Genomic DNA, 27844 nt, shown 5'->3' with positions numbered 1-27844 from the left:
GACCTAAGAACATTTTTCTAGTAGTGATATCAAACTTTGGAAGACTAGTATTTAGAAATTGGAGATAGTTCGTTAAATTCTTTTTCAAATTTTAAGATTTCTAAAATAGAACTCAACTAATATATATGACTTCAAGGTAGTTCATAACCCTTTCATGGCTTTTAGTAAAGATTTCCAAAACGAATATCATAAAATTCTATAATTTTCGCTGAACTAAATCATCTTAGTACAATCCGTTAAATTTGCTAAACTAGTAATGAAACTTGTTAAGATTGCGACAAAGGAACCAGTTCCCACATAGAAGATATATGGAGATTAGCTCCGACCTGATTCATATGTTCTTATTAATTACAATTGCAATAGTTAGCTACGAGTTTGCGTATCGTAATTCTATATACCGTAGCACAAGTGACTACTAATGTTTTACCATGGAACATGCATAAATTTAACATAGTCCTTCAAATTATGGATAAGTGAAAATAGATGTTCTTGTTTGAAGATCCATCAATTGATTCTGATAATAAAACTCGGCACATTCACCTTCCAAACCTATCCCTCTCCTTTCAAAATTTTGAAGCAAAGAAGAAGAAAAAAGCAGAAACTAGGGAGATCATAGCCTCCTACTCTATGCATAACTACTCTTCCCTCCAAAATAACAACAGATGCTTTCCAACTGTGCCCACCTCTTTCACCCCCAACCTCTCTCAATCCCCAAACCCCTAATCCCACCTTTATCTCCCAACTTTCAATTCAAGACTCAATCTTTTTCCCTTAAATCTTCACCAAACCCATATTTCCCTCACTTGCGCGCCAAAACCCCATCTGGGTATTCAAGGCCTTTTCGGGGTTGTTTCTGTTCTTCAAGTTCATCATGCTCTTCTTCGCCGGAGGAGGAGGATTTCGACGTGGAACTTGGCCGGCTTTTGGCCCTTTTGCCGGAGGAAATGCGGCAGAGATTGAAGGAGCACCCGGAACATCATCAGTTGATTGAAGTCGTTATGGATTTGGGCCGGAAGCCGCTGGCCCGGTTTCCCTCCGGCGACTTTGTGTTGTCGGAGAATCTGATTACGGTTCAGGAACTTGAGCAGGCCACTTCTCAGGTATGTTAGTGTTATGTCCATTTTAGAGTTTGATGAATTGTATTGGATAAAGGTTGAATTTTTATATGGTGGGACTTTAAAGTTTATGGCTTTTGTGTGGATGTTAGTGTGGGTTTGGTTTGTTATGAAGTTTCATTGCTGGGTTTGCAATGAAAAGCATAAATGAATATGTTTTTAGTTTAGTATGAGTTAAGATTCTTGCTTTATCAGTCACAAAGCAGTGGGAGGGATAAGAGAGGAAGAGAGAACTAACATGTGTGAAGACTTGTGCTTCAGTGTTATTTCTTCGAAACTGGTGAGACTAGGGTCTAGGGAACACTATTCTTAGCTTTTGTAGTTGTTTGATGTAGGTGGGTGATTTTGCTATTGACAACCGAGCAGGCATCAGCAGGACACTGCACCGCATTAGTGCCATTAGGAACCGGAAGGGTGCTATTATTGGACTGACTTGTCGTGTTGGTAGGGCGATAACAGGTAGTGCTAGTTTGCTGCGAGATTTGGTTCAAAATGGCCTTTCTTTGTTGCTCATTGGGCCACCTGGGGTAGGGAAAACAACAATTATCAGGTTAGTGTGTCCTTTTATATATGTATGACTAGGATCGCGGTGCTACAAAGAAGTATAAGTTTGGTGCAGGAAAAATGCGAGTCTGTATAACTGTATTCGAGCTATTTTAACAACATTAACTTTCTTAAGAAATGGCATTGCGATTTCAATTCAACAGATGGTTGCTTCCGTGATGAATTTTATGATATGGTTATATTTGCAACAAATGTCAACTGAGTTCTTGAGCAAGTGCTATAAGCATTATATTGAGTCTCGTCAGTAATTTCATAGTTTCAGAAGGATATATCTTTGGGTGGTGCATGATCAACACCCGTGTAGTATCCAATCAAAGAGGTCCATTGTTAAATTGTTATAAATGGTATTCAGTGTGTAATCTAAGAAGAGCAGTTTTCTCCATATGATACTTAAACATGCAGGGAAATAGCTCGGATGCTTGCAAATGATCATAAGAAACGTGTCATGATTGTTGACACCTCCAATGAGATTGGTGGGGATGGTGACATACCTCATGCAGGAATAGGCAATGCTCGGCGAATGCAAGTCCCCATCTCTGATATGCAACATAAGGTGAACTTGTGATCAAAAGTGTTGGATGTTGGTACTTCTTAAAGCGTATTATCCATTGTTTTCCATTTATTTTAGCTTTTTTCTACTGGCATGATGAAGGTTAATTATACTTACTCGAATGAAGGTTTAAATAGCTCTACACAGACTCAGAACTAAGAAAGTGTAAAAGGTCAACATAAACTTGATTGCTTTCTATTGTAGGAGTAGGGACTAGTTCTACACTTTCCCAGCAACATGATATATTCCAGTTTTGATTGGTAGCGTCTCATATTCTAGTTCAAAAGTTTCTATCTTACTTTTGGTTTCTGACACTAACTGATTCTTGTGCTATATATGTATTGGTATTTAGGTCTTGATAGAAGCTGTGGAAAATCATATGCCGCAAGTGATTGTAATTGATGAGATTGGCACTAAGCTTGAAGCAATGGCTGCGAGCACAATTGCACAACGTGGAATCCAGCTAGTGGCCACTGCTCATGGAGTAACCATCGAGAATTTGATAATGAATCCTTCATTGGAAATGCTTGTTGGAGGTGTACAGGTATGGAGGCTATATTTTGCAATCTACTACATGTGCTATGAGTAGGTTGTGATCTTAGGTTTCATTACCTTTATAAACAACATTGGCCCATGGCAATATTGCATATTTAAAAGGACTTTTTATTTCGCCCTAATTATGTAAACTTTCATATATCACTAGCAATTAGTTCCTTTTTTTTTCTCTTTTCATTATGAAATGTTTGGTGTTTTGAGTTCTTCATTTTATTAGGTTTTTGTGTGTGTGTGTGTGTTTTTTTTTAAATCTTGATTGATGATCTTGATCTTATGGACTTCTCTGTTGTTCTAAAGTGCGGTAGTGCAACAATCTCTTGTGCTAGTTACAACCTTCTCTTTGATTTTTGTTTATTTCTTACTCTTAAAATTTATTTACTCACCTTATTTTTGTTGTTCATTTACATTATTACATTCACCTTTTCAGAGTGTGACGCTAGGAGATGAAGAGGCCAGCCGAAGGGGGGTTCAAAAGACAGTGCTGGAAAGGAAAGGACCTGCAACATTTAGTTGTGGGGTGGAGATAATTTCAAAGACCGAGTTAAGAGTTCATCGTAGCTTAGAGACAACAGTGGATGCTATTCTTTCAGGTATGCTTCGTAAGGAAAGTAAACCTGTCCTATTTCATTTTCCTTTCTTGTAGTTGCAAATTAAATCTGAAAGTCATGTTATAAATTTTGTCTAGGCCGTTTCGCAAATTTCGAAGTTCGCAAAATTAACTCGCAAGGATCAGAAGAAACTACTGAAATTGAAAATTTTCATCCCACTTCCTTGGATGAACACGATGATAATGTTATAGAAGTTTCCAAAAGTTTGAGTGAGAAAGGATATGGATATAGTGATCTCACTCCTGAGGTCTCTCCATACATGCAAGTGGATTCTGAGGATGAAGGGATGGATCTTCGTTTATTTGTTTATGGGGTAAGAAATTATAACCTTGAATATTAAACAATAGTGTGTTGTCAATTAAAATTTTGCTGATGCTCACTTGTCGCAATCCCGTTCATAATTGTAATGTTCAAATACAAGACTTACAAAATAAGCAGTTATTTTAGATCCTAGAAGCCACTGTGATCCAAGGGATTAAGCAGTTGAAGATGGATGAGGCTGCTATCAAGTTAACAGATGATATCAGCAAGGCAGATGCACTATTCGGTATGCAATCCAAGCTCAAGAAGAATCCTGGGATTCAGGCGGCTGCTAAATCTCATGGCACACCCATTTATGTGACTAAGGTAATCACCATTGAGGCACTGCACTATCTTAGTTTATTTGCTAAATTTAGACACTCATAATCATCGTTGTTTCACCATTAAACTTTCTCTTGGTTAAGACAAGCGCACTGGTGGAAATCAAAAAGGCACTGCGGTTGTTATTGAATGATTATTACGGTGGTTTGAATGATTATGGACCAGTAGACAAGATGCAATCATCTGAGAAGGCTGATGCTCTAGAGGTAATTTATGGAACTTCTCAAGCTCCATTTTCAGAAATTCTATTTGATTCTATTTTTACTGATTTCTAAAATGAGGCAAGAAATGAATGTTCTTTTCTCATCATCAACTTCCGCATAATCAGCTAACACAAGTCAAGAGAATTGAAGTACATTAAGTCGAATCGCCAATCTGATAATACTTGGTAGAAACATCATCTAGTTAGCCAAGCTTCAAGCATATTCTCATTTTGGACCCCTTATGAATTGTGACAAGAAACAAGACAAAGGAGATCTGTGTGCGAAAATTGATTTTTGATGTTGAAAAAACAAAACAAAACAATCCTTTCAAAAAAAAAAGGATTTATGATGTTATGGTTTGACTCGTTCAATAATAGTCCCTTGTGCACTGATTTAATCAATACCTGGTTCAGTAATATTTTATTTAATACTGTCTTACAGGAGGCAAGAATAGCCATTGAGCAGGTGGTAATTCCGAAAGGGGAACCTGTAGACCTTCTTCCAAGGTCACCCCACATTATGCCTCTCCAGATTGACCTTATTCGTAAGTACAAGTTAGAAGCAGAAAAAATTGGTCATGAGGCAGATGTGCGTCTCCGTATCCTTCCATATCATGCGACAGTGATTGAAGAAAATCATACCAGCAAAAGAACAGCTAATGATGATGATGATGAATTTGATGAAGTTTCCGGTACCAATGGTAGCACAAACGGTTCCCTTCCCACTGTGGAAAGGTTACCATTACTTCCAGATTAGCGAGCAGGATGTTATCAATAACAGGATTGGAGTACTGTGACTTATTGTTCCGTACAAAATTTATCCGCAGTGTTACTGATGTCCTTTAAAGAAGTTACTTGAAAGTTCAAAGTACGTCTAAATTAGGCTGTGTATCATTATTTCCCTTTATTTTTCCTTCATCATCACATGCGAAATATAAAATTCCATAAGCTAAAAGAAGGTATAGCGAAAGCCAACAAAGAAACTGGTGCTTGAGGATCCCTCTGAATTCACCCCCTTTTGGCATTATTACCCGACAATTCCAAATCAATCCGTAGATCGTCTTTTCATTTAGATAGAAGATTGATTATGGCTTAGTCATTAAAGTATGATGCACTACCGACAATAATTTTGATCAGTTCAGGGAAAGTTTATTCCTGAATAATTTTGAACAAAGGGGAAAGGCTGTTCAAGCAAGGCACCCGGCAAGATCAAAAAATAAGAAGCTTCAGAAATATATAACCGACAGAAAAGTGGGCTAATCCAACCAACCGATATGCCCTTAGGCACGGTCATACATAACATAGAAATCACACTTGGAAAGAGTGGACAATTAGCTAGAGCAGCAGATGCTGGTAGCTACTGTGCAATTGTGCAAAGTTCCAGTTGCAAAAGATATACGAGTATACAATTTTGAGAGAGCTTTTACAAAACACGCGAGTGTCTTGCAAACTATTATAATAAGGCTACTGAAGTGAAGGAGGGAGCTTGTCATGAACCAAGTTTGCTCCAATTTCTGAAACTTATATTGGAGAAAAATCAGACGCAGATCACATACATAATATTGATTCCAGTAATGGTGGAGAAGCTGATTATAAAGGGAACGGTCGTTCTGTAACTTTGCATCGAGTCTGGCAGTTTTCTGTGCATGTAATTTTGATTAAATCTCTAATGACATCGATAAACTTCCTTTATGCCTCGAGTCCTCAATAAGATAAGTTCCTAAAGTCGTGAGTATACTAGAGGACAAGAAGTTCAGCATGCGGCATAAGCCAAAGACTTCATATTAGTGAGATTGACAGTCATTATAAGTTGGCACTAGTGCAAGTTGACCTTTGGATTTCCGGGTGACAGAAGAAAATGAACAAATCGGAACTCTTCAACTACACCGCCTCCCGCCGACCCAAATGGAACGCTGTATATAATAATGACAGAGAAGTAGTAGTATGACACTATGACCTGACTCTGCAAGCTTATCGGCAAGTAATGGACTGGAACTGTGAGCACGATATAAAACTTGTTGGCCTTTATATCTTTTTTGTTTTTGGTCTCACTGAATTAACCTAGCTATATAGTAGGGTATTATGATGTTTTAATAAAGGGACACACCAACAAACCACGATACTTTTGTGATCGCAAAGTCAGCGTTTTGTTTTTAAAAGCAAACGAAAAATAATCCTTACACTCTGTCAATGTGTAATGATCGAGTACATTATCATGATTTTCTAAATTTTATTATTGGATGAGAGTTGATGATGATAAATTCCAACATTAATGTACAACTTACTTAAAATTTGAACTTCAAAATGCTGAAGCTGTCTTTATCTACATGTTTTTTTTCTATGACCCTGCACAATACTTGAAATATCATTGTTTTAACTCGAAATGATCTTAAAATATTTTCGGTCCTTGTATTGCAAAGGTTTTAAGTGATTAGTTGGCACTTGGCAAACAAACTACGAATACTCGAATCGAGTGATTCTTAGTCGATATCAGATAAAATTTATGAATATAAGAACTAATCGAAAAAACTATGGATCGATCAAAATATATATTTTACCAATTTCTTATAACTGAAACCTTATTATTATTATTGGTCTGATCTAGCAGAAACCTGATATCAATCCTTTTCCTTTACTGTCATATTGTCTGATTTTCTTTTTCAGTCTGAAGGTGCATGCATGCATTCATGCACATTACTACATAGTCTATCACCATGATAACCAAAAGTAATTAGTGCTATAATTAAATTAAAGTACTCATATCACAGTCATTCGAGCACGTCGATACGCGATAGATGCAATCTATTGCTACTATATTGTCTATATATAGCCGGCATATACCCTAACTCTAGAGTTGTATCGGATGAAGTTCCGAGCTCCCAACTTCCTTAGATAATGGCTGGCCGGCTTAAGTACTTCTTGTTCTTTATTTTCCTAGTCCTGCTTTCATTTCCAGGTTCTCATCAAGCTCGTGCTCCATCTCCATTGTTGAAGGAGAGCAAGGTCATCGGCCGATCGATAATGATGGAGAGTGCCAGAAAGATCTTACGGGTTAGTATTCTAAGACAAGACAGAAAGCCTTTCGACTCCAAACGCGTGAGTCCCGGCGGCCCTGATCCACGCCATCACTAGACGCCTGTCTAATATCTATTACAAGTCTCACAGTTGATCTTGTTTACGAGTAATTTTTCCATCAATTTGAATTGTTATGTCTCTATTTGCGTTGCAATTTTTCTCTCATGTATTAGAGGCTGGCTTGTATGGTAGCCATTATTATTATTATTTTTGGCAAAATTGTCAAAATACACCGTAAATTTGGCTGAGATTGTCAATTTACACCCCGAACTTGTATTTGAGTCAATTTACCTCCTAAACTTGGTAAAAATTGTCGATTTGCACCTCATCCGTTAAATTTAACTGTTTTTATTTAATTTTGCGTCACATGTCATGCACATGAGGGGTAATCTTATAATTTTCTATTTATAATTTTCTTAAAAACAAATAAAATATTCTTAAAAAATGATGATTATTTTTTCAATCAAATTATTTATTTACATCTTAAGTATGTAGAAAAAATCATACTTCGAATTTGTCACGACCCCGAATTTCGAATGATAAAAATTCGAATTCGAAGTCATGAAAACTCTAAAACAATCTCAAGTATATTGAAATCATCTTATCATAACAGTGTATCGAAACTGAATCCACATCATGACTCAGTCGACTAGAATAATACACAACCAATAGAAATGTAAAATTCACTCAATCCTCACCACAAACACCAGAAAGAAATCTTCGACAATCTTCAACAAAAACCATCTAATTCTGCTAATCCACACCTGCAGAATTATCCCCTCATGCAGTACACCGGTAGACAGACTAGAGCTCTAACAGTATTGTAACTTTCGCCCGGCCAAGGCTAGGTTCCGACATGCCAACACGTCCAAAGACATAACACATGTCTGAAGACAGAAAAACACGTCCGAAGACAAAAAACGTTTTAACAAAACTCAATGCTAAAACCACGTACAATAACAATCCACTCATGTTATTGTACTACAACAAGTGACTCTTGCTCACATAAAATAAACATAGTTGCCACAATATAATTCATTTGGAAATAAGAACGTAACAATATATAATATAGCAACTCATATATATATATATATATATATATCGTATTTACCATTTTATACACATACACAACCCACTATATTATATACATGTCATAGTTCGATCTTTTCAAGAAAACGTAAATATGAGTCACCACTAAGGGTAAGCTCGTCATAATGAGATTTACTCACATTCACCATAGTCTATAATCACAAAAAACCTTTTCATAATCATTTATTAAAATAGCGTTTCACTTACCCATGAACCGTAGACGATCAAGTTCATGTAATTTAAACCAAAACATATTTTTAAAATATTTTTTATAAACTAGTGATGCAACGACTATGGTGATAACACAAACTAAATTCATAATTATAATACTACTTCGATCATGATGATCATTGTGAGGTTTACTCACCTTATTTCCTGCATGCAACTTTTACGACACTGAAAGTAATTTTCTCACTGTTTCATTAGTCACCTAATAGCATGATAAAATGCTTAGAAAATGATACATAAAATATCAGGTTACAAATTTCAGTACAACTAAATGTTGTTTATAAAACAATGTTCACAACCACTGTTCATGTTTTACTGTTGTACTAAACACTGTTCGAATTCACTGGTTAGTAAACACTGTTTATATTTTACTGTTTTACAGAACACTGTTCATATTTACTGGTTATCGAGTGCTGTTTAGGACCAATGTTCACAGTGCTATTCATGAACACTGTTCATGCGGCGCCACTGTTCACCAACCGCCACCAATGACCACTAAATTTCCCCACCACAATCTAAATGACATTCCTAACAACTTTCTAGTTCACAACAAAGTCTAAATCAAATCTTAAAACCTCTAATTTCGGAATTTTCGAAAAATCCCAAATCATGAACCCTAGAATTAAAATTTCTCGATTCGAGGTCTTACCTTTCGATTTAGCTCAAAACCTTTGCAGGGGTTGTTGACGATGTTGAGACAAGGAGTTTGAAACTGGTGGTGAAGCCTAAACTCGCCGGAGATCACCGGAAAATTGAAAAACACAACCGGGTCACCGACGGGTATCCAGGTTGACTTCCGGGTTTGGATGCTGGAAACCGGCGTGCTACTCCACGATCCACCACCACAGGGAGCTGCACAAGGAGGAGACGAATCAGGGAATGTAATGATGCCATCATCGGCCATTATAATCAGGGAAAATATATGTAACTTCTTTCTGTTGAGTGATATAAAAATGAGGATCTCCTAGTTTTGAATATATAGTTTCTTTGTACACTAAAAAATGACTCTTTCAAAAAAAAAAACTAAATTATAAAGAGAACCACAACCAAAGAGGTTAAAGTTGACGGTCGCTGCCATACTGTGAGGCAAGTCTAATAATTAGTATTCGACAGTAATGTTCTAATTGTATGTGACCATGGATCTCAAGGAATCAAGATGTGATACATTAATATAAATGTATTCAAAGTAGGTAATTATTTTTTATAGAAACATACCCGCCCCCTACAGTCGTAAATCAGTTCTATATCATATCATTTTATTACTATATATATGTGTGTGTTATTATATATATATATATATATATGTGTGTGTGTGTGTCATGCATTAACAGCATTACTTTCATTACTGTACCATGAAACGTGAAATAAACTCAACTTAATATTCTAGCTAGTTCTACGTACAAGATGAGATTGGATATTAATCCAAAAATTGTAGGGTTGCCCATTAAGAGGTGCTCCATATATAACTAAACAGTTAAAATATGCATCATACATCCACAAAATTAAGTTCCATGTTTTCCACATCTTGACCATTAGCAACCATCTTATAATAAACCTTCATTGGCGAAATGTTACAATAGGAATGGCTGCATCAAACTTGAAAATATGTATGCGCTTTTCTGTATAAGCACTTGTTAGTGATCAAAATGGCCATGACATAAGTGGTTTGTGGGAAAATATAAACACCTTATTATATAGTGGTTCTGAACTCGGTGGTGATTTAAAGAGCGCATTAGGAAAATGAGTTGAAGTGCATCTCTTTTCTCTCTTACAAATGAGAGTGTACCTTGACTTGTTATATTTTAACTTTGACTAATTTCGTCATGTAGCCACTGCCTACTCACTCTCTATATATTACTGAAAAAAATTGTAGTGCTAGAGGGTACGTGATCGATTTTCTCTAAGCAGGCATTACTAGCTAGAAATATTATTAGCACTTATCGAAACCCCAAAACCCCAAATTTTCAACGCACGAGCGCGCATATGACATGACGGAAATCTTATATAGGAGTAGTACGATATTGAGTGATTGACTCTGGGAAAGTTGTCTTATAGTTACTCAATAATTAAAGTTCAAGCGAGCATTTTTTTTAAGAACCACTTAGTTTATTAAAAAAGATAATTAAGACAAGAATAGTCATTATATATATATATATATATCCTTTATCATCTTCAAATAGACAAAAAGTTATAAGTACACTCACATGGTACATAGTATTTGTCTACTCATTTTAAATTAAGCACAACTTATTCAACCTACAACTACATGCAAACATAATTGTAAAATATTATTCAAAATAAATAAAATCTTAAATTTTGTCTTTGCCCTTAATATTAGGACAAATAAAATGAACAGAAAATAATAGACTCGAAATCACCTCAGATTCTTTTTTGTTCTTGGAGGCCTTCATGTATCATGGACCTCTCCAGAAAACCTTGTTACGATCAAAAGTAAAATTAAACTTGAACGCGAACCAATTGTTGAGTCAGGATAGCACCTTAAAGCCACACTAAGCACACAAATTGGACGAAATTGGGATTGCAGATCACCTAGGGTATAAGATTTGATGGTAAGAGGTTTGGCAAGAAGGTACAATTTGGAGTTGGTTCGAATTTCAGTCTCTTTGTTCATATGAGAGATATCACCCACATCCTCCTCATCACCTCTTGCAAAAGCAAGAGAGGCTGGAAAGCTTGTCGACATGGTGTCGAGGGTGGAGGACATGATTGCATTGTGGAGAATGGAGAAACACGACAAAGTGCGATGAAATTTTAGGGTTTGGAAGAGATAACATAGCGGTCAAGCTCTAATTGCGGTTATGGTTTTTAGGCTCTAGCAATATCGTAGCTTCGCTAGGTACAATATCTAAGTTCAAGTGAGCATTGGAAATTCATCTATCATCAATAATATTATCTTGTGAGCCGACCAAACTCTTCTAACCCATGAAGATCAGAATATCGAATAGTTTGGAAACATCGAGCGAATAATAGAAGGTCGAATAATAGTTTGGAAATGCATGTAATATTTGGACGTGCAATATTACATGCATTTCACCTCGTATAACAATTGTTGCACGACCGGAGCCCGCCCTCTGGTCTGCCCTCTAACGTCATTTGTCTATCTTGTAGTTGTAGGTCCCCGTAGGGAATGGAAGGAAGGATCAACTCATGAACATATAGTTACGCACTTACGCTCAAATTAATGATTTTGTATCTTCATCGTCACTTAATCAAGATCACAAAATAGATTTTCTATATGAGTTTAAACTTCAAGTTCAAACAAAAGAAGCTTTAGCTAAGGTAGATTGAAGTGGATTCGGTCTCATAATTATATATCCTAGTACGTATCCAGTTCTTAATCCTACTAGATATGCAATGCGGGATGATCATGATATATATTTATCACGGTGGATTTGATTTCGTATAGCTACTAACTGGTTCACAGCTCCTTTTTTGCCATGTATGATGGCGATGCATTAGAAAAGAAAAGAACAAAATTAATTGGAGAAAAAGTTTCGAGGTCCCCAACCCTTTTTAGTTTAGCTAGCCAACAACTCGAACAAGAATACAAGATCCTGTATCTCCTTGGTTATAACTTATAAGGGATTCTCGATTCTCTGTAGATAATCGCACTACTGAAGCATGCATGCACACAGCCTGGAGAACAATAAGAGATCCTTTAGTCTAAATTTGGAGTTATATAGACAAAGAGACAAAAATCACTATATATTTATACTTACACACACACACACCCCTAAAGCTTGTCAACTTTCACCAAAGATAATAGTAAAGGGTCGAGCAACTATATTTAAACCTGAAAAGTTTCATAGGATTCATATCATCACTGTCAGATTTCAGATAATACAAGCTCCATTGATATATATGCCAAGAAACATTTCATGCGCGCTAGGAAAGGCCAAAGAGATGACTAGCTAGGTCACCAACATACGAAGTAATTTGCAACTGAGAAATGGCAGTGCCTTATAGTAAGTGCGTATCATTCATGGAGAGAAGCTGTCCTTGGCAAATCAAAAGCTAGAAAGACGTATTTGGCTATTGCCTGTCAAATACGAACTGAGAATTCAGCCATGCAAATCGTAATGCTGTTTCAAGTAGAGATTAGTACTGCTTCCAGAAGATACCCAACTCTTTGAGCTCCATATATATAATATTAATCATCACCCTATACGCTTAGTATATGAAGGTAAAGTAAAATCTATAATTCAGATGTCTTTTCATAATATTGAATTATTGATACTTGATTGATGATTCTTGAAAGTGGTTTATTAATTTGTCTGGAGCGCAAATTAAGTTTAAAAATTGTGATTTTGATAATGAAAAAGTATATGCAATACTGAAGGTCGACTATGTGCTCCATCTGTATATATATCCAACCGTGCATGCTCATTAGTAATATATCGTAACACGGATCAGCAGCTTCTACGATCAAATTAATGGCTGCAAACCATAGCCGCCTCAAGTTCTGGTTTTGCCTTTTCCTAGTCTTGCAAAGATGTTTCAACTCCGAGTCTCGTTCTCTTCCATCTTTTTTATCCAACAATCGGATGAGGATCAGCCACCACCCTCCTCGGGCATCTATGATGGAGACTGCCAAACAAGTGTTCAAGGCAAGCATTGCAAGACAAGCAGCTGCAGCAGGAAGAACTCACTTCGTGTCGAAGCGTACCAGTCCTGGGGGACCTGATGGACAACATCATTAACTAATTCCTTGCCGATCATTAGGATTTACATTTTGAAGACGCCTTGTGGTTTATCAATCAACAGTGAAGAGCATGCATGCAACACTTTCTGCAGAACGTACTGTTTAAATTCGACACATAAACTTTAATCAACCCTCAGTTGATTTTTGAAGCTTTTCAGTTCTGGTCCTTCTGGATATGTAACATTTCCTAGTGGTGATTATCTGTAAGAAATATTATATGAGTTGTTGATTGTTATCAATTATACGAGAAATTGTTAATTATGTACGTGGTGGTCAACCCAACAATCAAAGAGATCAAAACCAATTAGAGACTATCACTGAGACACTGACTAACACTTAATATATATATATATATATATAACCTCATCTATATTGTATATATCTTCTTTTACTCTTTCAAGAGGACAGATTATTGGTCAATGATGGTTATAAAGTTATGAACTTATCTTATTAATTAGTACGGTCGAACGAGCACTTTGACAAGTAATTAATTGAATTAGTTGATCACGTTCACATCAAGATGAATAGAAACCTCATCAGGAGACATTATTATGACATCATCTGTTAGATCACTTACATGAAGGAAGAAGACCAAAGTGATGGGATTGTAGAAATCAGTTGGAAGAGTAACAAATGAGAATGCAGATGGGCTCGTTGGGATCGAATGCTGTCCCATAATCCTTCATTCATATCTACATATTCTTAATTACAGTGCAACTTGCATACATATTGCTTTCATTCATATCCTTTTACCTGTAATGTTGATTAGATAAGATGCAACCTGTGAATGAATAAGTAGCTCAAATAATGATGCATTCTTTGACCTTCCTACCGTTTAATTCCATCTAGTTCCACTATTACAAATCACGTTTTGGATCAGAAATTATACGTAGTTGATTCTTCTGGATAACTAAAGCAAGAAGGAGACTATTGCACCATGAAGATGCAGCAATTGGATTTACAATGCATGTTTGTTACTCCTGAATTTTGTTAACCATATTCAATCCCCATATCAATCCAAGCTCTGATACCATGAAATATTTCAGGGATGGAGAGGTAAACTTGATGATCTTTCATTCATAAGTCTTACATGTTTTTTACAGAGCAAAGAACAATCTAGATCCCGTAATTTTGGAATATACATAGCTATAGGATCAATTACAATCAATCTATTGCATGATACAGCCTATTACATAGATGTGATGATATAGTTTAGGAAATACTGGAGTCAACCTTGATTAGAGCTTGATTTGCTGCATTCAATTCCAAATTGGTAGAGCTTGGATTGATATGGTTAAATCTTGGACCAAATTCCCAATGTGAGATGCATTTTTTCAACATGCCTTCGTACGTGTGTCAAATTTTCAAGTCATACATGTGGACAACATTTTGGGTGACGTGGAGTTCGTGTGGACATTTGGGTTTCACATGTGAATGTGGGTAACCCACTCTGATAACATGATAAAGTGATATAAAGTTCACATCCAAAACTAATTGGAAATTGATTAAGTGACCCAAATCCTTATAAACTCACAGACTAGGACTCAATTCTCAATTTGAGATGTATATTCTCAACATGTCCTTGCACGTGTGACGAATTTTCAAGCCATACACGTGGACATCATTTTGGGTGATATGGAGTGCGTATGGTCATTTCGGCTTCACACGTGGATGTGGATAACCCGTTCTGATACCATGATAAAATGATCTGAGGTTCACATCCAAAACCAATTGGTAATGAATGGAGTGGTTCAAACCCTTATAAACCCACATGTTAAGTCTCAATTCCCAATATGTGATGGATATTCTCAAAATTGGGTATTCCTCTCTCTTATGGTATTGAATACCGAAGTGTTGTGGATGCTCTTCAATACTTAACCCTTACCAGGCCAGATTTCTCTTATGTTGTGAATCAACTGTGTCAGTTTCTAAAGTCTACCACCAATGTTCATTGGGTCGATGTAAAACATATTTTATGTTACTTGAATGGTACTCCCACACATGGTCTCTATTATACTCCAAGTGCACTCACATTGACATGATTTAGTGATTCAAACTATGTCGGAGATCTTGACACTTGAATCTCAACTGGATGCACTTGTGTCTACTTTGGTTCCAATTTAGTCTCATAGAGTTCAAAGAAACAAAGTGGGGTTTCTCGCTCTAGCACGGAAGTTGAGTACAAACAAATGGCATACACCGTAGCTCATCTCTCCTGGTTTCACATTCTTTTCAAAGACATGAGCTTTTCGTTGCATCCTCCAAAGCTGTGGTGTAACAATATTAGTGCAATCTCTCTTGCTTCCAACCCGGTGTTTCATACTCGCACCCCTCATGTTGAGGTTGAGTACCATTATATTCAAGATAAGGTTACTTGTGAGGAAATGCAAGTTGGCTATGTTTTATCTCAAGATCAACTGGCTGATATCTTTACTAAAGGGCTCTCCACAGCTCGCTCTTGGTACATTGTCTCCAAGCAGCCTGTCCAGGCTTGGACCATTAGCTTCCGTGCTCGCGCGAGGTGGGGGGGTGTTAACCATATCAATCCAAGCTCTGCCAATCCGGAATTGAATGCATCAAATCAAGCTCAAATCAACGTTGATTCCAGTATTTCCTAAACTATATCATCACATCTCTATAATAGCTAGTATCATGCAGTAGATTGATTGTAATTGATCGTATAATTATGTATATTCCAAAACTACGAGATCTAGATTGTTCCTTGCTCTGTATAAAATGTGTAAGACTCATGAATGAAAGATCATCAAGTTTACCTCTTCATTCTGAAATATTTCAAATTTGACACCACTAGAATCTATAACATAACCAAAGAAACATGCATTGCATGTCATAACGGATGTATAATCCTCAACGGCTCAACATACAAATATAATGAGGGATATACTGACTTACTGAGTTAATCAGAAGTTGACATTCTCTTGTTTAACAATCCAAGTGAAACTAGGCATGAAACCGAGTTCACAAAGAACATAATTCATCAAACAAGACAACCTACATTGCATGAGGTTCAAAAAAATCACTAGATGCTCCTAAGGCGGAGGTCAGGGTTCTCTTAGAGAGCATCGATGGCTAGGTGGCCTTGTGGGCGGATTTACATTTTAAATTTATATTTATTTTTATCAAATTTCAAAATAATCTCCAAAATCCAAACAAATCAAAGTACAGTGGTTCAAAGTCCAAACAATAATATAAGAATAATAGTTCTATTTAGAAAATTCTTCTTTTTCAAATCCTCCATAACTCTATTTTTAGTTATTAAAAAAAAACAAAGTCAAAACCGGAATTCGCCTACCCAGAACACCTACAGGGGATTACGGGCTACGGCTGCCCAGTGTCCACTTAGGAGTTAGGCCCTCCTAAGATCCGTCTAGGCGGCTGGCTAGACCTTATAGTGCCCTAAAGCTCTGATCATGCATTTCTCTCCAACGTCTCCCATCTCCTAGTCCCTAGGTGTTGTATAGCCTGGCTAGCCGGCCGATCTTTAGAAACATGGAGGCAAAATAAACATTACATGTCATCATAGTATTCATATAAGGCAGAGAAAGGATCACCCGATTGAGTTATTTGGTTTCAACGATACACTAATTTGAGCAATCTAACATGAGTTGAAAAGCATACTTCAAAAGGCGTATACTTTAAAGCAAGGACTGAAAAATCCAAATTATCGTTGATATTTTGGCGATAATTTCGTTGTTTTCGGGTAAGGATATATCTTTACCATACCAAATTAATTTCGTCCGAAATTTTCGATATTTTCTGATATATCCAATCAATTTAAATTTTGTGTACCTTTTAATATATTTTTCTATATAATTAAATTCAATTACACTACCAATATTTCCAATAAATTTAAAAAATTTGTACCTTTTAATATAATTAAATTCAATTTCATTACATTCTTAGTTACACTTTTTATGATCATTATCTTATTTTTCATGTCTTATTAGGTCATGGATTAGATAAAAAAGTAAATTATTGTTAATTCTTAATGATTAAGTATGTACCATATCATGTTAACTTATAGTAAAACCACTATAACTATAAATTAATGTTTATACCAGATTCCCTATGTGGTATAAGGTTCTAATAATTGAAATTTTGTACAAACTCCTAATAATATAAAATTTTATATCTCATAGATCCTCTACGTTGTTATAAATCACGTATGCAAATTCATGCTCAATGTATCATATTCATATGTATATAAGATGTGATGATCTAGCCTCTCTTTGGGTTCTCAGTCATAAAAAAATTAGATGTTTAAACTTTAAAGTGTCAATTTCAGAATTCTGGACGACTGTTTCAACTCAAATTACTATAACTCATTATAGACTAATAGTTATACAATATTGTTTTATGAAATATAGTAGATAATTAATCAAATAAACATCTCTCAAAATTCCATTCAAAATTTACATGTTTTTATTCAAATTTCCATCAATTTTCTCAATTAATTTTCAAGATCGATATTTTCCCGAAATTTCTGTTGAAATATCTATTTTTTAGACAATCGATATTTCTGTAATCGCCGATATTTTATTCATTGCTTTAAAGTTTATGCTCCAGCTGGAAAATCTACAGTGCTTCACAGTGCTAGTGATCTCACTCCAATTCTGCTTCGTTTTTAAACTCAATTTAGAAAATTCCTATGCTTCTACAGTTCGACGTGTATACGTGTCAAGTTAATCGATTTGTATAAACTTAAGGACTACTACATTGTTTTATATAAAGCCGATCGAGTCTTGGCAATGTGCTGCCTGGTTATCTATATCATGATATATTAGTCACCAACACAATATAATCCACACTACATAATCTAAATATGTTGCAGACATAATCCTAAAGGAGGAATGCAAAAGATTCCATAAATACGTACAAGACAGTGCTAAGCCTAAGCATTACTACCCAGCTAGAGGTTCTCATACTGTATGGATGATACGGATACCATACCGAATAAGACCATCACAATAGAAACAGTTGTGGTTACGAATATCGATTGATCATCAACGATCAGAAGGATGTGTTAAAGCCTAACAAAAATAACAAACATCCCGGACAGATAAATTTTAATGTATTGCTAACTGAAATGGCCCTCTAACAGTCAATCTTTCATAATTTGATTTTTACATCTCCAAATCAGTATTGATTTTCTGTTATTTATTATCAGGCTGACTGTGGACATAAGTTTAACACTTACATCATATTGCCAAGGCAAAACATTATTTGGCTAGGTAACTATATCAGATGATACATAGAAATATCTAAGCTTAGAAATTGTATATATAGTCATGTACTTGAGAGTCAACTTCTAACAATCAGTGGAAAGAGGGTACTGACAGTATATTGGGTTCTTCATGCAAAGAAAGAACCGCTCATAAGCTGATGCCATCTTAGTTGCAGTGAACATCGAATGCACATAAGTTTTGCAACCCATTCCTTTCCTCTTTAGCACATTCGGTCCATCCTTTATTGCCAACTCCAAAGCCTCAACGAAAGACTTGACATTGGGTGAAAATGTGTATCCAAATTCTTCATTCACCACCACTGTCCCAACTATGCTCGGATAGTTTGGAGTTAGAACTGGCTTCCCACTCTGCATTGCTTCGATCAGTGTTAGATCAAGCCCTTGTGGCCTCAATGTGGGGTTCACGAACACATCAAGAGCATTGTAAAACTTAGATAGCTCCAATGGTTCCAATGCTCCTAGAACCTTGACATTTGATCCTAATTCAGCATATCTTCTTCTCCAAGGACCTGATCCTGCCACTAGCAAAAACACACCAGGGTGGCGCTGGACAATTGACGCAAAGGCCTTGTAAAGAAGTGGATGTCCTTTGTCCCTAACCAGCCGCCCTGCCACTCCCATGACAAGGCTCACATTAGCAGGCACACCATGTTTTTCTCGGAACCTTGCACCCGCTTCATGGTCCGGCACAAATTCTGTCTCATCAACCCCATTAAGTATAACATGCACATTTCTCTGTGGGATCTGATATATGTTGACCAGAACCTCACCAGCACTCTTGCTTATGCATATATGCTGCGTGTAGCTCTTAAAGAACCTAATCTCCTCAACGAGCCTCGGCATCGCTTCTTGAAGCTCTGGCATAGGCTCTAGCATATCCCCATTTGGGTCAGTGAGGAGTTGTTGCAGTAACTTAGAGTGCATTATTTCATACCATATCCCATGCCAAGTGACAGCCACATTAGGCACCCTCTTCGCTCGCCAATAAGGTAACGAAACACTCTCAGTGTGCACATAATCAAATGCCCCATCCGAGTTTACTTTATTGAAAATTTCAAATGCTAGAGAACAATTAACAGAGCCATGATCATTTGCTGCAAAGTAAACATGAAGGTTACCTTCATGTATGTCCCAATGAGGCCTCCTATCTGAAGGCACAGTGAAGACATGAATCTCATGACCCCTTGCAGCAAGTGCTTGATACAATGTGGAAGCGTGGCGCTCCATGCCACCCGGGTCTGCACCAACTGGCCATGTTTTGGAGAAGACTGCTAGCTTGAGCTTTTCGAATGTGGGACCAAAACAGAGTTTGTTCCAAGGGAATTTAGCATCTCTAAGATCACCATTGAATTGGGTATTCTCATCTCCCCCATAGAATGAGTCTTGGGTGTTCTTAAGTGACGAAAGGAAGAGGAACAATGAAGTAAATAGCAGAATCAAAGTGAGAATAGTTGAGAATCTAATGGGTATGAAGTTAGAAGAAGAAGAGCTTTTGCAAGCTTGATGTTTCAATCCCATTGCTAAATCAAAAGTATGATCCTTGGGAGTTTAGATGACATGAACTTGTAATAAAGTCTTGAGGCCATTGATGCCGGATCTCCTCGAACTTGTGAAACTCTATAGAACTAGCACATGGCCTCTGGTCAACTCCATTTAACTTGTGGAGATAAACTACAAAAACACATGAAAACTCGTGAAAGCATGAAAGCTCAAACAAGTTACTGAGCTACAAAAGGACACAAATGCTTTGTTTGCTCCAATGTGTTCTTCTCACTCATTCATTGCATAATCACCAAAGTCTGTTTCTTTTTCTTCACTTTGCCAAAAAAAAGAAGCGACCTTTTACCCAAAACGACACCAGTAACAGAACAAAACGACACACAGTCAGGTCAACACTTATTGCTCACTACGCAGGCACCCACCACTCCACCATCGTCTCCTAGCCTTTGACACTCAAAATTTTCCCGAAGTTTCAAACTTTGCTTTTTTCTTCATCCTTGATAGCCCTAAATTAGGAGTCTTGTCCCAAATTCATTAAACCCTAATCCAATTCCACCTTGAGGGTTTTCCACAATTGCAAAAGTAGGGTTTTTGAGGGGGTATTTATTGTGTAGCAAAATCCTAGGAATGTAATAAATTTAGGGGTTTTAATCATAAACCCTAACCCAGTACCAATTGCGATCAAAGCTGTTAAGTTTGGGACTACAGTTACAACCTTTGGATTGTTTCTGGCGTTTTTCAGATGGTTTCAGGCCCCTTTAAAAGTTACGACCATGTCATACGTCACTCGTCGGAGCAGAGCTTGATGCAGCAGTTCCGAGGCGGCGAAACGGCGTCGGTTGACTCCTCCAACAATGGGCTCGCCGAGGGCCCACGTGGCTATTCAAAGGTGGGGGACAAGGTGAGGATTAGCTTGAGCTCCAAGGCTGATGTGAAAGGAATCAAGTGGAAGCTGATGGGTGAGCTGGAGCAAGTGAGGAGCTTGGTGAGGAATCTGGAAGCAATGGAGGCTCAGCTTAATGAAGGGTATGGTGTTTCTCAGAAATCTGATTATAATTTGTTGGATAATAGTAATAGGAGTACAATGCCGTTTAGGGCTTTAAGTGTTTGTACTAGTGAGAATGAGAATAGGGGGAGTGGTGAGAGTGTGGGGGTGATGAAGAAGAAGAAGAAGAAGACTCCGAAGGGAGAGCAGAGTTCTAGGAATGTGAAGGTGCCTCCTTCTTGGGGGGAAAAGAGTTTGGCTAGGAAGAGTGAGGTTGGGCTGTTGTTGGGGCCGGATAAGAGTTCGGGTAGATTGTTGAAGAGTTGCTATACTTTGCTTGAGAAATTGATGAAGCATAAGCATGGCTGGGTGTTTAATAAGCCGGTAGATGCTAAGGGGCTTGGACTTCTTGATTACAATAAGATTGTGAAGCATCCGATGGATTTGGGGACGGTGAAGTCTAGGATGGACAAGAATTGGTATAAAACGGCGGCTGAGTTTTCAGAGGATGTGAGACTTACATTCAATAATGCCATGTTGTATAATCCAAAGGAGCAGGATGTTCATGTGATGGCGGCTCTATTGTTGAAGTTGTTTGAAGAGAAATGGGTGGCTATAGAGGATCAGTTTAATCTTAATAGGAGAGCCGAAATAGGTAGTGATTCAGAATTGCTGACCCCTGTTTCTAGAAATGTTGAAGCTTCTTCGAAGTATAATATTGATAGGAGGGTTGAAATGGGTAATAATTCAGAATTGCCAACCCTGATTTCCAGAAAAGGAACCACTCATCATATCAATAGGAGGGTTGAAATGGGTAAAAATTCAGAGTTGCCGACCCCTATTTCCAGAAAAGGAACCTCTCATAATATCAGCAGGAGAGTTGGAATGGGTAATAATTCAGAATCGCCTGCCCCTATTCTAAGAAAGGTTCAGACTCCTGCTCCTGCTCCTCCTCTACCTCCTCCTTCTTCTCCGCCAACAGAGATGAGGACTCTGGATAGAGCAGAATCTATGACAAAGCCTGTTGAGCCCAAGTTGAAACCTGCAACTCCAAGTGTTGGTCATGCAGGTAGAAAGCCAGTTCCAAAGAAACCGAAAGCTTGGGATCCTGACAAAAGGGATATGAGTTTGGAGGAGAAGCAGAAACTCAGGTCAGACCTTGAGGAGTTGCCTTCTGATAAACTGGATATTGTTGTCCAAATTGTTAAAAAGAGGAGTCAAGGGATATTACAACAAGACGATGCGATTGAGTTGGACATTGGCAGTGTTGATCCTGAAACACTTTGGGAACTGGATAGGTTTGTGACTAATTATAACAAGAGCTTGACCAAAAATAAGAGAAAAGCTGAATTCGCTCCTCAATCAGTAGAAGCATCTGACCTTGCTATGCAGGAGGTAAGGCTATCAATTGTCTACTATTGAAGTCCTCTTCTTTGTACATCCTTTTTTAAGTTTGTAGGGATCATACTTGATTTTCATCTTTTGAACTGCAGAATGTGGCACAAGTCACCACAGCGGCACAACATGAAGCCATAGCAGGTAATAAGTTCAACTCTTAAAGCCCCTGTGGACTTTGATTTATTACTGTTGGAACTTCATGACATGATACATATAAAAAACCGTTTGGCTAAACTTTTTACCTCATTTATCAGTTGAATACAACGAAAATGCATTTTTACCAGTTACAAGAGAAGAGCGAGGTGAGAATGTGAGTGGAACAAGCAATTCTAGCAGTGGTTCTGGATCCTCTTCAAGTGGTAAATATCATTATGCTGTCTTTCTCATACTTATAGGTTATATAGTTGTTTAGATGATAATTAATTAATTACATTGTCACATACTGTACAGATTCGGACCATGATAGTTCCTCTGGAAGTGGATCATATTCAAATTGTTGACCTAGGACTTAGATTGATTTAAAGGTAAGTCGCACCGTCTTTCTTGATAGTTTTTCCATTTTCTGGTCAATATGCACGTGATTATGGTCTGTTTGCTTTTGGGGCGTCAGAATGCATTCGGTGTTAAATCAACTATGGAATATGATATATAGACAATTCTATGATGTCAGTGATATTGCTTCCATAAGTGCTTATTTTTTACCTTCTCTGAACGTGCGAAACCAAAAAAGGGAAATGAGAAAGAAAAAAAAAAGGTAGAATGCTGAGGTTTTAGCCTTGTTATCGACTGAGTGACTTGGTAACCTGCCAATTGTCATTTATGAAATTAACTGGTTTCTTTCCTTCCCCTCTTAGCCTTTTATGGCCACCTGTCAATGTATAAATTCACACGTAGCAGACAGAAGAGTTGGCATGTGTATGTTTCAAGTTTTGTGTTGTTTAACCATAGTATTTACCAGAAAACAAGCACTTTGAACTTTAAGCATTTTAACTGGTGGGTTACATTGCAGATTTTAACTGTTGCTTCTTTAGAAATCAAGCTGTTTCTCCTCATTTAATATTTCTCTGTTCCATATTGTTTGTCATAAATATATTCGCTGCAATTGTTTTAATATTTTATTCATGTGATACAGTCATCAACCCTCAATTTTTTTAACTTTTTCAATTATTATAAATTTTAGTTAAAATTATGAATGCTGTCACTGTTAATATCATCCAACTTGTTGTCTTTGCTTGCCAATGCTTTATGCTTACAAGGCCCCTGTGCATTTTGTTGTCGTTCAATTTATAATGGACATGATATATATTAATATATTATGGGTATCTTTTGTGCATGATGTGTCTGCTCTGGATCCATTTGGAGATCAAGCGAGAAATATGTTCTCTTCCTTAATATGCACTTAAGATGATCATGTGCATACATGAATATACTGAATCTGCTAATTCATTTTGTAAAGCTCTATGTAGATGTCTAATGCAAGTTTTCTTGTAATTCTTGACAGCTCGGTGTTTTGGAGAAGCTATTGTTCAGCGTGGGATATGGTTTGTACATCCATGGTGATCCATCTGACGGCTGCTCCCTGATCAGAGTACTCCAGAGGTGTATGTTAATGTGACATAGTTACCTAAATGGTGAGGGTAGGGTGAAATGGACTAGAATTAGGGTTAGGCTAGATTAAGGGTTCAGTCCCTTTCAATGTGACCTGAACAATAGTATGGTTACAGGAAATATTTCTATGATATTACAATTGCAAATTGGTGCTCGCTATGTCAACATCACATTGAAATTTTGCTTATGATTGCGGAACTTTTATCAAAGGATATTTGTGGCCAAAGTTGGAAAGGCTGAATGCAACTCTACAGCGCCCTTGTACTCTCTCATGACATCTTGATGGCCGATGATTTAGTGGCAGTCATTGTGGATTTCAGTTTACGTCTGGAACAATGTTAAATCATTTGCCATTGCTCTGTAGCATTGTAGAGGAAAATGTCTATATTTTTCTTCAGTTTTAGTTGTTCATTCTAGTTGTCTTATCCCCGTACTTGTTTAGGAGTATTCCAGCTCGGTTAGACATACCGACTCCTTGCGTTATTACTGGGTATGGAGACTGCAATTTTCTCATCATTTTGTGCCTCTTGCAAAGCATGTCCAGGCAGCAACGGGCACGTCATTGGATTTGTCAGGGCTGGGACTATTGATTCTTGATCTTAAAGAGCTTAGGCGTAAAGCTTCTTATGCTAAGCTTCAACACGTCAGCAGGGAGACTAATAATGTAGCTCATATTTTAGCCCATGAAGGCATGAAGCCAAGGGTTACCACCTTCAATTTGAATTAATTCATTTCACCTCCAAATCTATATCTTAAATTGTACTGAAGTTATTCAATTATTTCAAAAAAGGAAAATCTCTATATATATTCCATCCCCAACTCCATGTGTCCATGTCCTCGCGTCTGGACCATAAACACAGAATATTTTCCTAGTGGTGAAAGGCTACACAACAAATGGTCTTAAAGCATTGCACATTTGTATCCATCTGGGTCGCCATCCAACCGATTGCAGTATGCTTATCTCGTACTCCAGATACATTAGCTGGAAGCACTATTTCAGTTCTACGAAAACAACAACGGTAGTGTTTCAATCACTCCAAACCACTAGCAAAAGGATAACCAGATCTTTTCAACCAGTATAGAAACACTGAATCGGAGGTGCAACCTTTGAGGCCATCTTTCAAATTCCATCATTTCTCAAAATGGCATCTATCAATAAATATCCAGTCAAATGACTAAACACTATATAACATTTGCGATCAAGTTCAAACAGAGTAAACTCTCCCCTAAACATGACACGGGGAATTATTGACACAATGTTCCGTCCTATCAGAGCTTACTCCAATAAAAACAGCAAAGCCGGCGCTGCTGGCAGCAATAAAAGTACAACACTACTTGGACAAATGCAAAATTTCGATGGGTATAAGGATGGTAGATGACCCCATCCTGAGGCATCAATCATATTTTACACTAACTCTGGTTGGCAAACTTGATACCCTTCTCGATAGAAGATTTCAGCTCAGGCTTCAATTTTTCCAATCCTTCCTTTTCATAGTCTGAGAGAGGACCCAAATCCAAAACTTCCTCCACACCATTCTTCCCTAGTCTCACCTGCAAACAGCAATTGATAATCAAAAATCCACTATGTATTTTCATTTAAGCAAATATTTATGATTTTAAAATGACAACTATGATATATATACCAAAGTTGCGCTATGAATATGCATGATAATGCATGTTCTAACTCTAATGAAACAAACACACTGAATAGTTGACAGAGAAAGTCACTTAATGATCAATGATATACTGTGGACAAAAGTAAGTGAATTAATTAACGCGGAAACAGAAAAATTCATAAACCAAAAGGCAAAGAAAACACCTGTTAGTGAAGCCATTCTGACACTAGTGTTCCTATAAGGTCGACACCAAAAAACCATTGGCGATGGGTCATTGATTATGGCTAAACATAGTGAGATTTAAAGAAATGCAATTAACATGACAATACTCAAACTCAACACTGAGCAGAGGTGAGAAGAATAGCAATGGACTGGTGCATTAAAAAATTATACACTTGAGAGAAATCAAAACAAAATTTTGTCAAGCTCACAAACCTTGGAAGCAAAGAAAGGAAGTTCAGTGATGCTTGATTGCACAAACGAACATTCAACAACATCTGGGACCCCATTAAGTCCCTTTAGACAAGCATCAGCAAAGAGAGCTCCAGCATAGCTGCAAGACACAAGGCGAGTTAGTATAAAAAAAATATTTTATTTTCTTTACTCCGACAGACATGCTGTACAACTTGTTAAAGACACATGCAACAGCAATGGAGACAACACTTAACAGTAAGTGAGACATAACATTCACTATGGATAAGAGAAGGTAATAAATAAATATTTACCACATATTCTTGCACAACAACAAAAAGTTAAACCACCTAGCAGAAAATATACATCAGATAGTTTCTATCTAAATACTTACGCCATAGATAATGTAGCAGATCCCTTTCCAGCTTTGGCTTCCACGACTTCTGTCCCTCCGTCCTGAGTTCTCTTTGTCAATGCCTCGATATAATCATTAGACAAATTGGCTTTTGGGGTAGCCTACAACACATTCATACAAACAACACACAAGTAGCCAGTTTAACACAATCCAAAGCAGATGCCAGAGCAGCATTTCTACAGAATTCAATCAATCCAGGTTAGGAATAAAAAGTATTCAAGTGATTCCCACCTGAGAAAATAGTGGGAGAATGGTGACGCCAGCATGACCACCAACAACTGGCACATTAACCTCTGCAAAAAGAAACACCATTCCTCAATCACAGCTACGCAAAACACAAGCTTTACTACATCTACCGGTTGCAAGTACCGATCTTTTGCAACAAAAATCACACACTATACTAACATAACCAAAACGAGTGAAGTTTCCGAAAGCATACCAGCAACGGGGACACCGGCCTTGCCAGCATAGAAAGTCTTGGCCCTGACCACATCAAGAGTAGTCACACCAAACAACTTCTTCTCGTCGTAAACCCCGGCCTTCTTCAGCACCTCCGAGGCGATCGGAACAATAGAGTTCACAGGGTTGCTGATCATGTTGATAATCGCCTAATCAAAAACCAAAATCCATCTCAATTTCACACACAAATTAATAATAACCGATTCGAAACACTCCGAAAACCAAAGAGCAAACCTAAACACTCACATGAGGGCAGTACTTGGCGATCGCGGTGGTCAGAGACTTGACAATCCCAGCATTAATGTTGAAGAGATCGTCCCGAGTCATCCCGGGCTTACGTGGCACGCCGGCGGGGATAATCACGACGTCGCATCCCTCCAGAGCCGCGGCGAGGTGCTCCTCTCCAGCGTAGCCCTTAACCTAAAAACCGCCGCCGCAAAAAATCAGTTAAAAAACTGTCGGATCGGAGCAAATCGAATACGAATTGAAAGAGCGAGGATGAGGAGTAGTACCTCAGATCTGGTGTTGATGTGGCTGACGTCGGCGGCGACGCCGGGAGTGCCGGCGATATCGTAGAGGGAGAGGTGGGAGACGAGAGGGTTGAGCTTCATGAGGAGAGCGAGGGGCTGGCCGATGCCGCCGCCGGCGCCGAGGACGGCGACCTTGCGCTGGGGGACGGACTCAGTTGAGTAGGTGCGGCGGGCGACGCGGCTGGCGGATCTGATCAGCGACATGGACGGCCTCATTTGCTCTATCTCTGGTTTTTGCCTCGGGAGTGACGAAAATAGAGGTGCGAGAGTGATAAGAGTAAAACTGGAGTCTACAGTAGTGCTGT

General features: G+C 37.7%; 4 protein-coding genes across 4 annotated transcripts; 2 read left to right on the top strand and 2 right to left on the bottom strand.

The window, feature by feature from the left end:
- Nucleotides 1-536: 536 nt before the first annotated feature.
- Nucleotides 537-5160, top strand: LOC126788173 (protein SEEDLING PLASTID DEVELOPMENT 1). Its single transcript, XM_050514145.1, has 9 exons — nt 537-1100; nt 1451-1665; nt 2082-2232; nt 2582-2773; nt 3212-3374; nt 3470-3705; nt 3840-4019; nt 4118-4240; nt 4679-5160. The coding sequence occupies exons 1-9, from the start codon at nt 663-665 to the stop codon at nt 4991-4993; spliced, it is 2013 nt and encodes a 670-aa protein (XP_050370102.1). The 5' UTR covers nt 537-662; the 3' UTR covers nt 4994-5160.
- A 13410-nt stretch (nt 5161-18570) lies between these two features.
- Nucleotides 18571-20135, bottom strand: LOC126788176 (uncharacterized). Its single transcript, XM_050514148.1, has one exon. The coding sequence runs from the start codon at nt 20133-20135 to the stop codon at nt 18681-18683; it is 1455 nt and encodes a 484-aa protein (XP_050370105.1). The 3' UTR covers nt 18571-18680.
- Nucleotides 20136-20534: 399 nt separating this feature from the next.
- Nucleotides 20535-24720, top strand: LOC126788174 (transcription factor GTE3, chloroplastic). The gene is made up of 5 exons (XM_050514146.1): nt 20535-22497; nt 22596-22641; nt 22755-22859; nt 22951-23024; nt 24002-24720. The coding sequence occupies exons 1-4, from the start codon at nt 20860-20862 to the stop codon at nt 22998-23000; spliced, it is 1839 nt and encodes a 612-aa protein (XP_050370103.1). The 5' UTR covers nt 20535-20859; the 3' UTR covers nt 23001-23024; nt 24002-24720.
- A 482-nt stretch (nt 24721-25202) lies between these two features.
- LOC126788183 (malate dehydrogenase, mitochondrial) lies at nt 25203-27793 on the bottom strand. Its single transcript, XM_050514157.1, has 7 exons — nt 27522-27793; nt 27256-27429; nt 26990-27158; nt 26782-26843; nt 26530-26651; nt 26160-26277; nt 25203-25659 (listed from the first exon to the last, which is right to left on the bottom strand). Exons 1-7 carry the CDS (start codon nt 27753-27755, stop codon nt 25519-25521), a joined length of 1020 nt encoding a protein of 339 aa, XP_050370114.1. The 5' UTR covers nt 27756-27793; the 3' UTR covers nt 25203-25518.
- Between the last annotated feature and the right edge of the window lie 51 nt (nt 27794-27844).

Source organism: Argentina anserina, chromosome 3 (assembly GCF_933775445.1).
Source record: "Argentina anserina chromosome 3, drPotAnse1.1, whole genome shotgun sequence".
NCBI lineage: Eukaryota > Viridiplantae > Streptophyta > Magnoliopsida > Rosales > Rosaceae > Argentina > Argentina anserina.
Note: the sequence above shows the minus strand (reverse complement) of the source record. Positions and strands in the feature narration are given on the sequence as shown.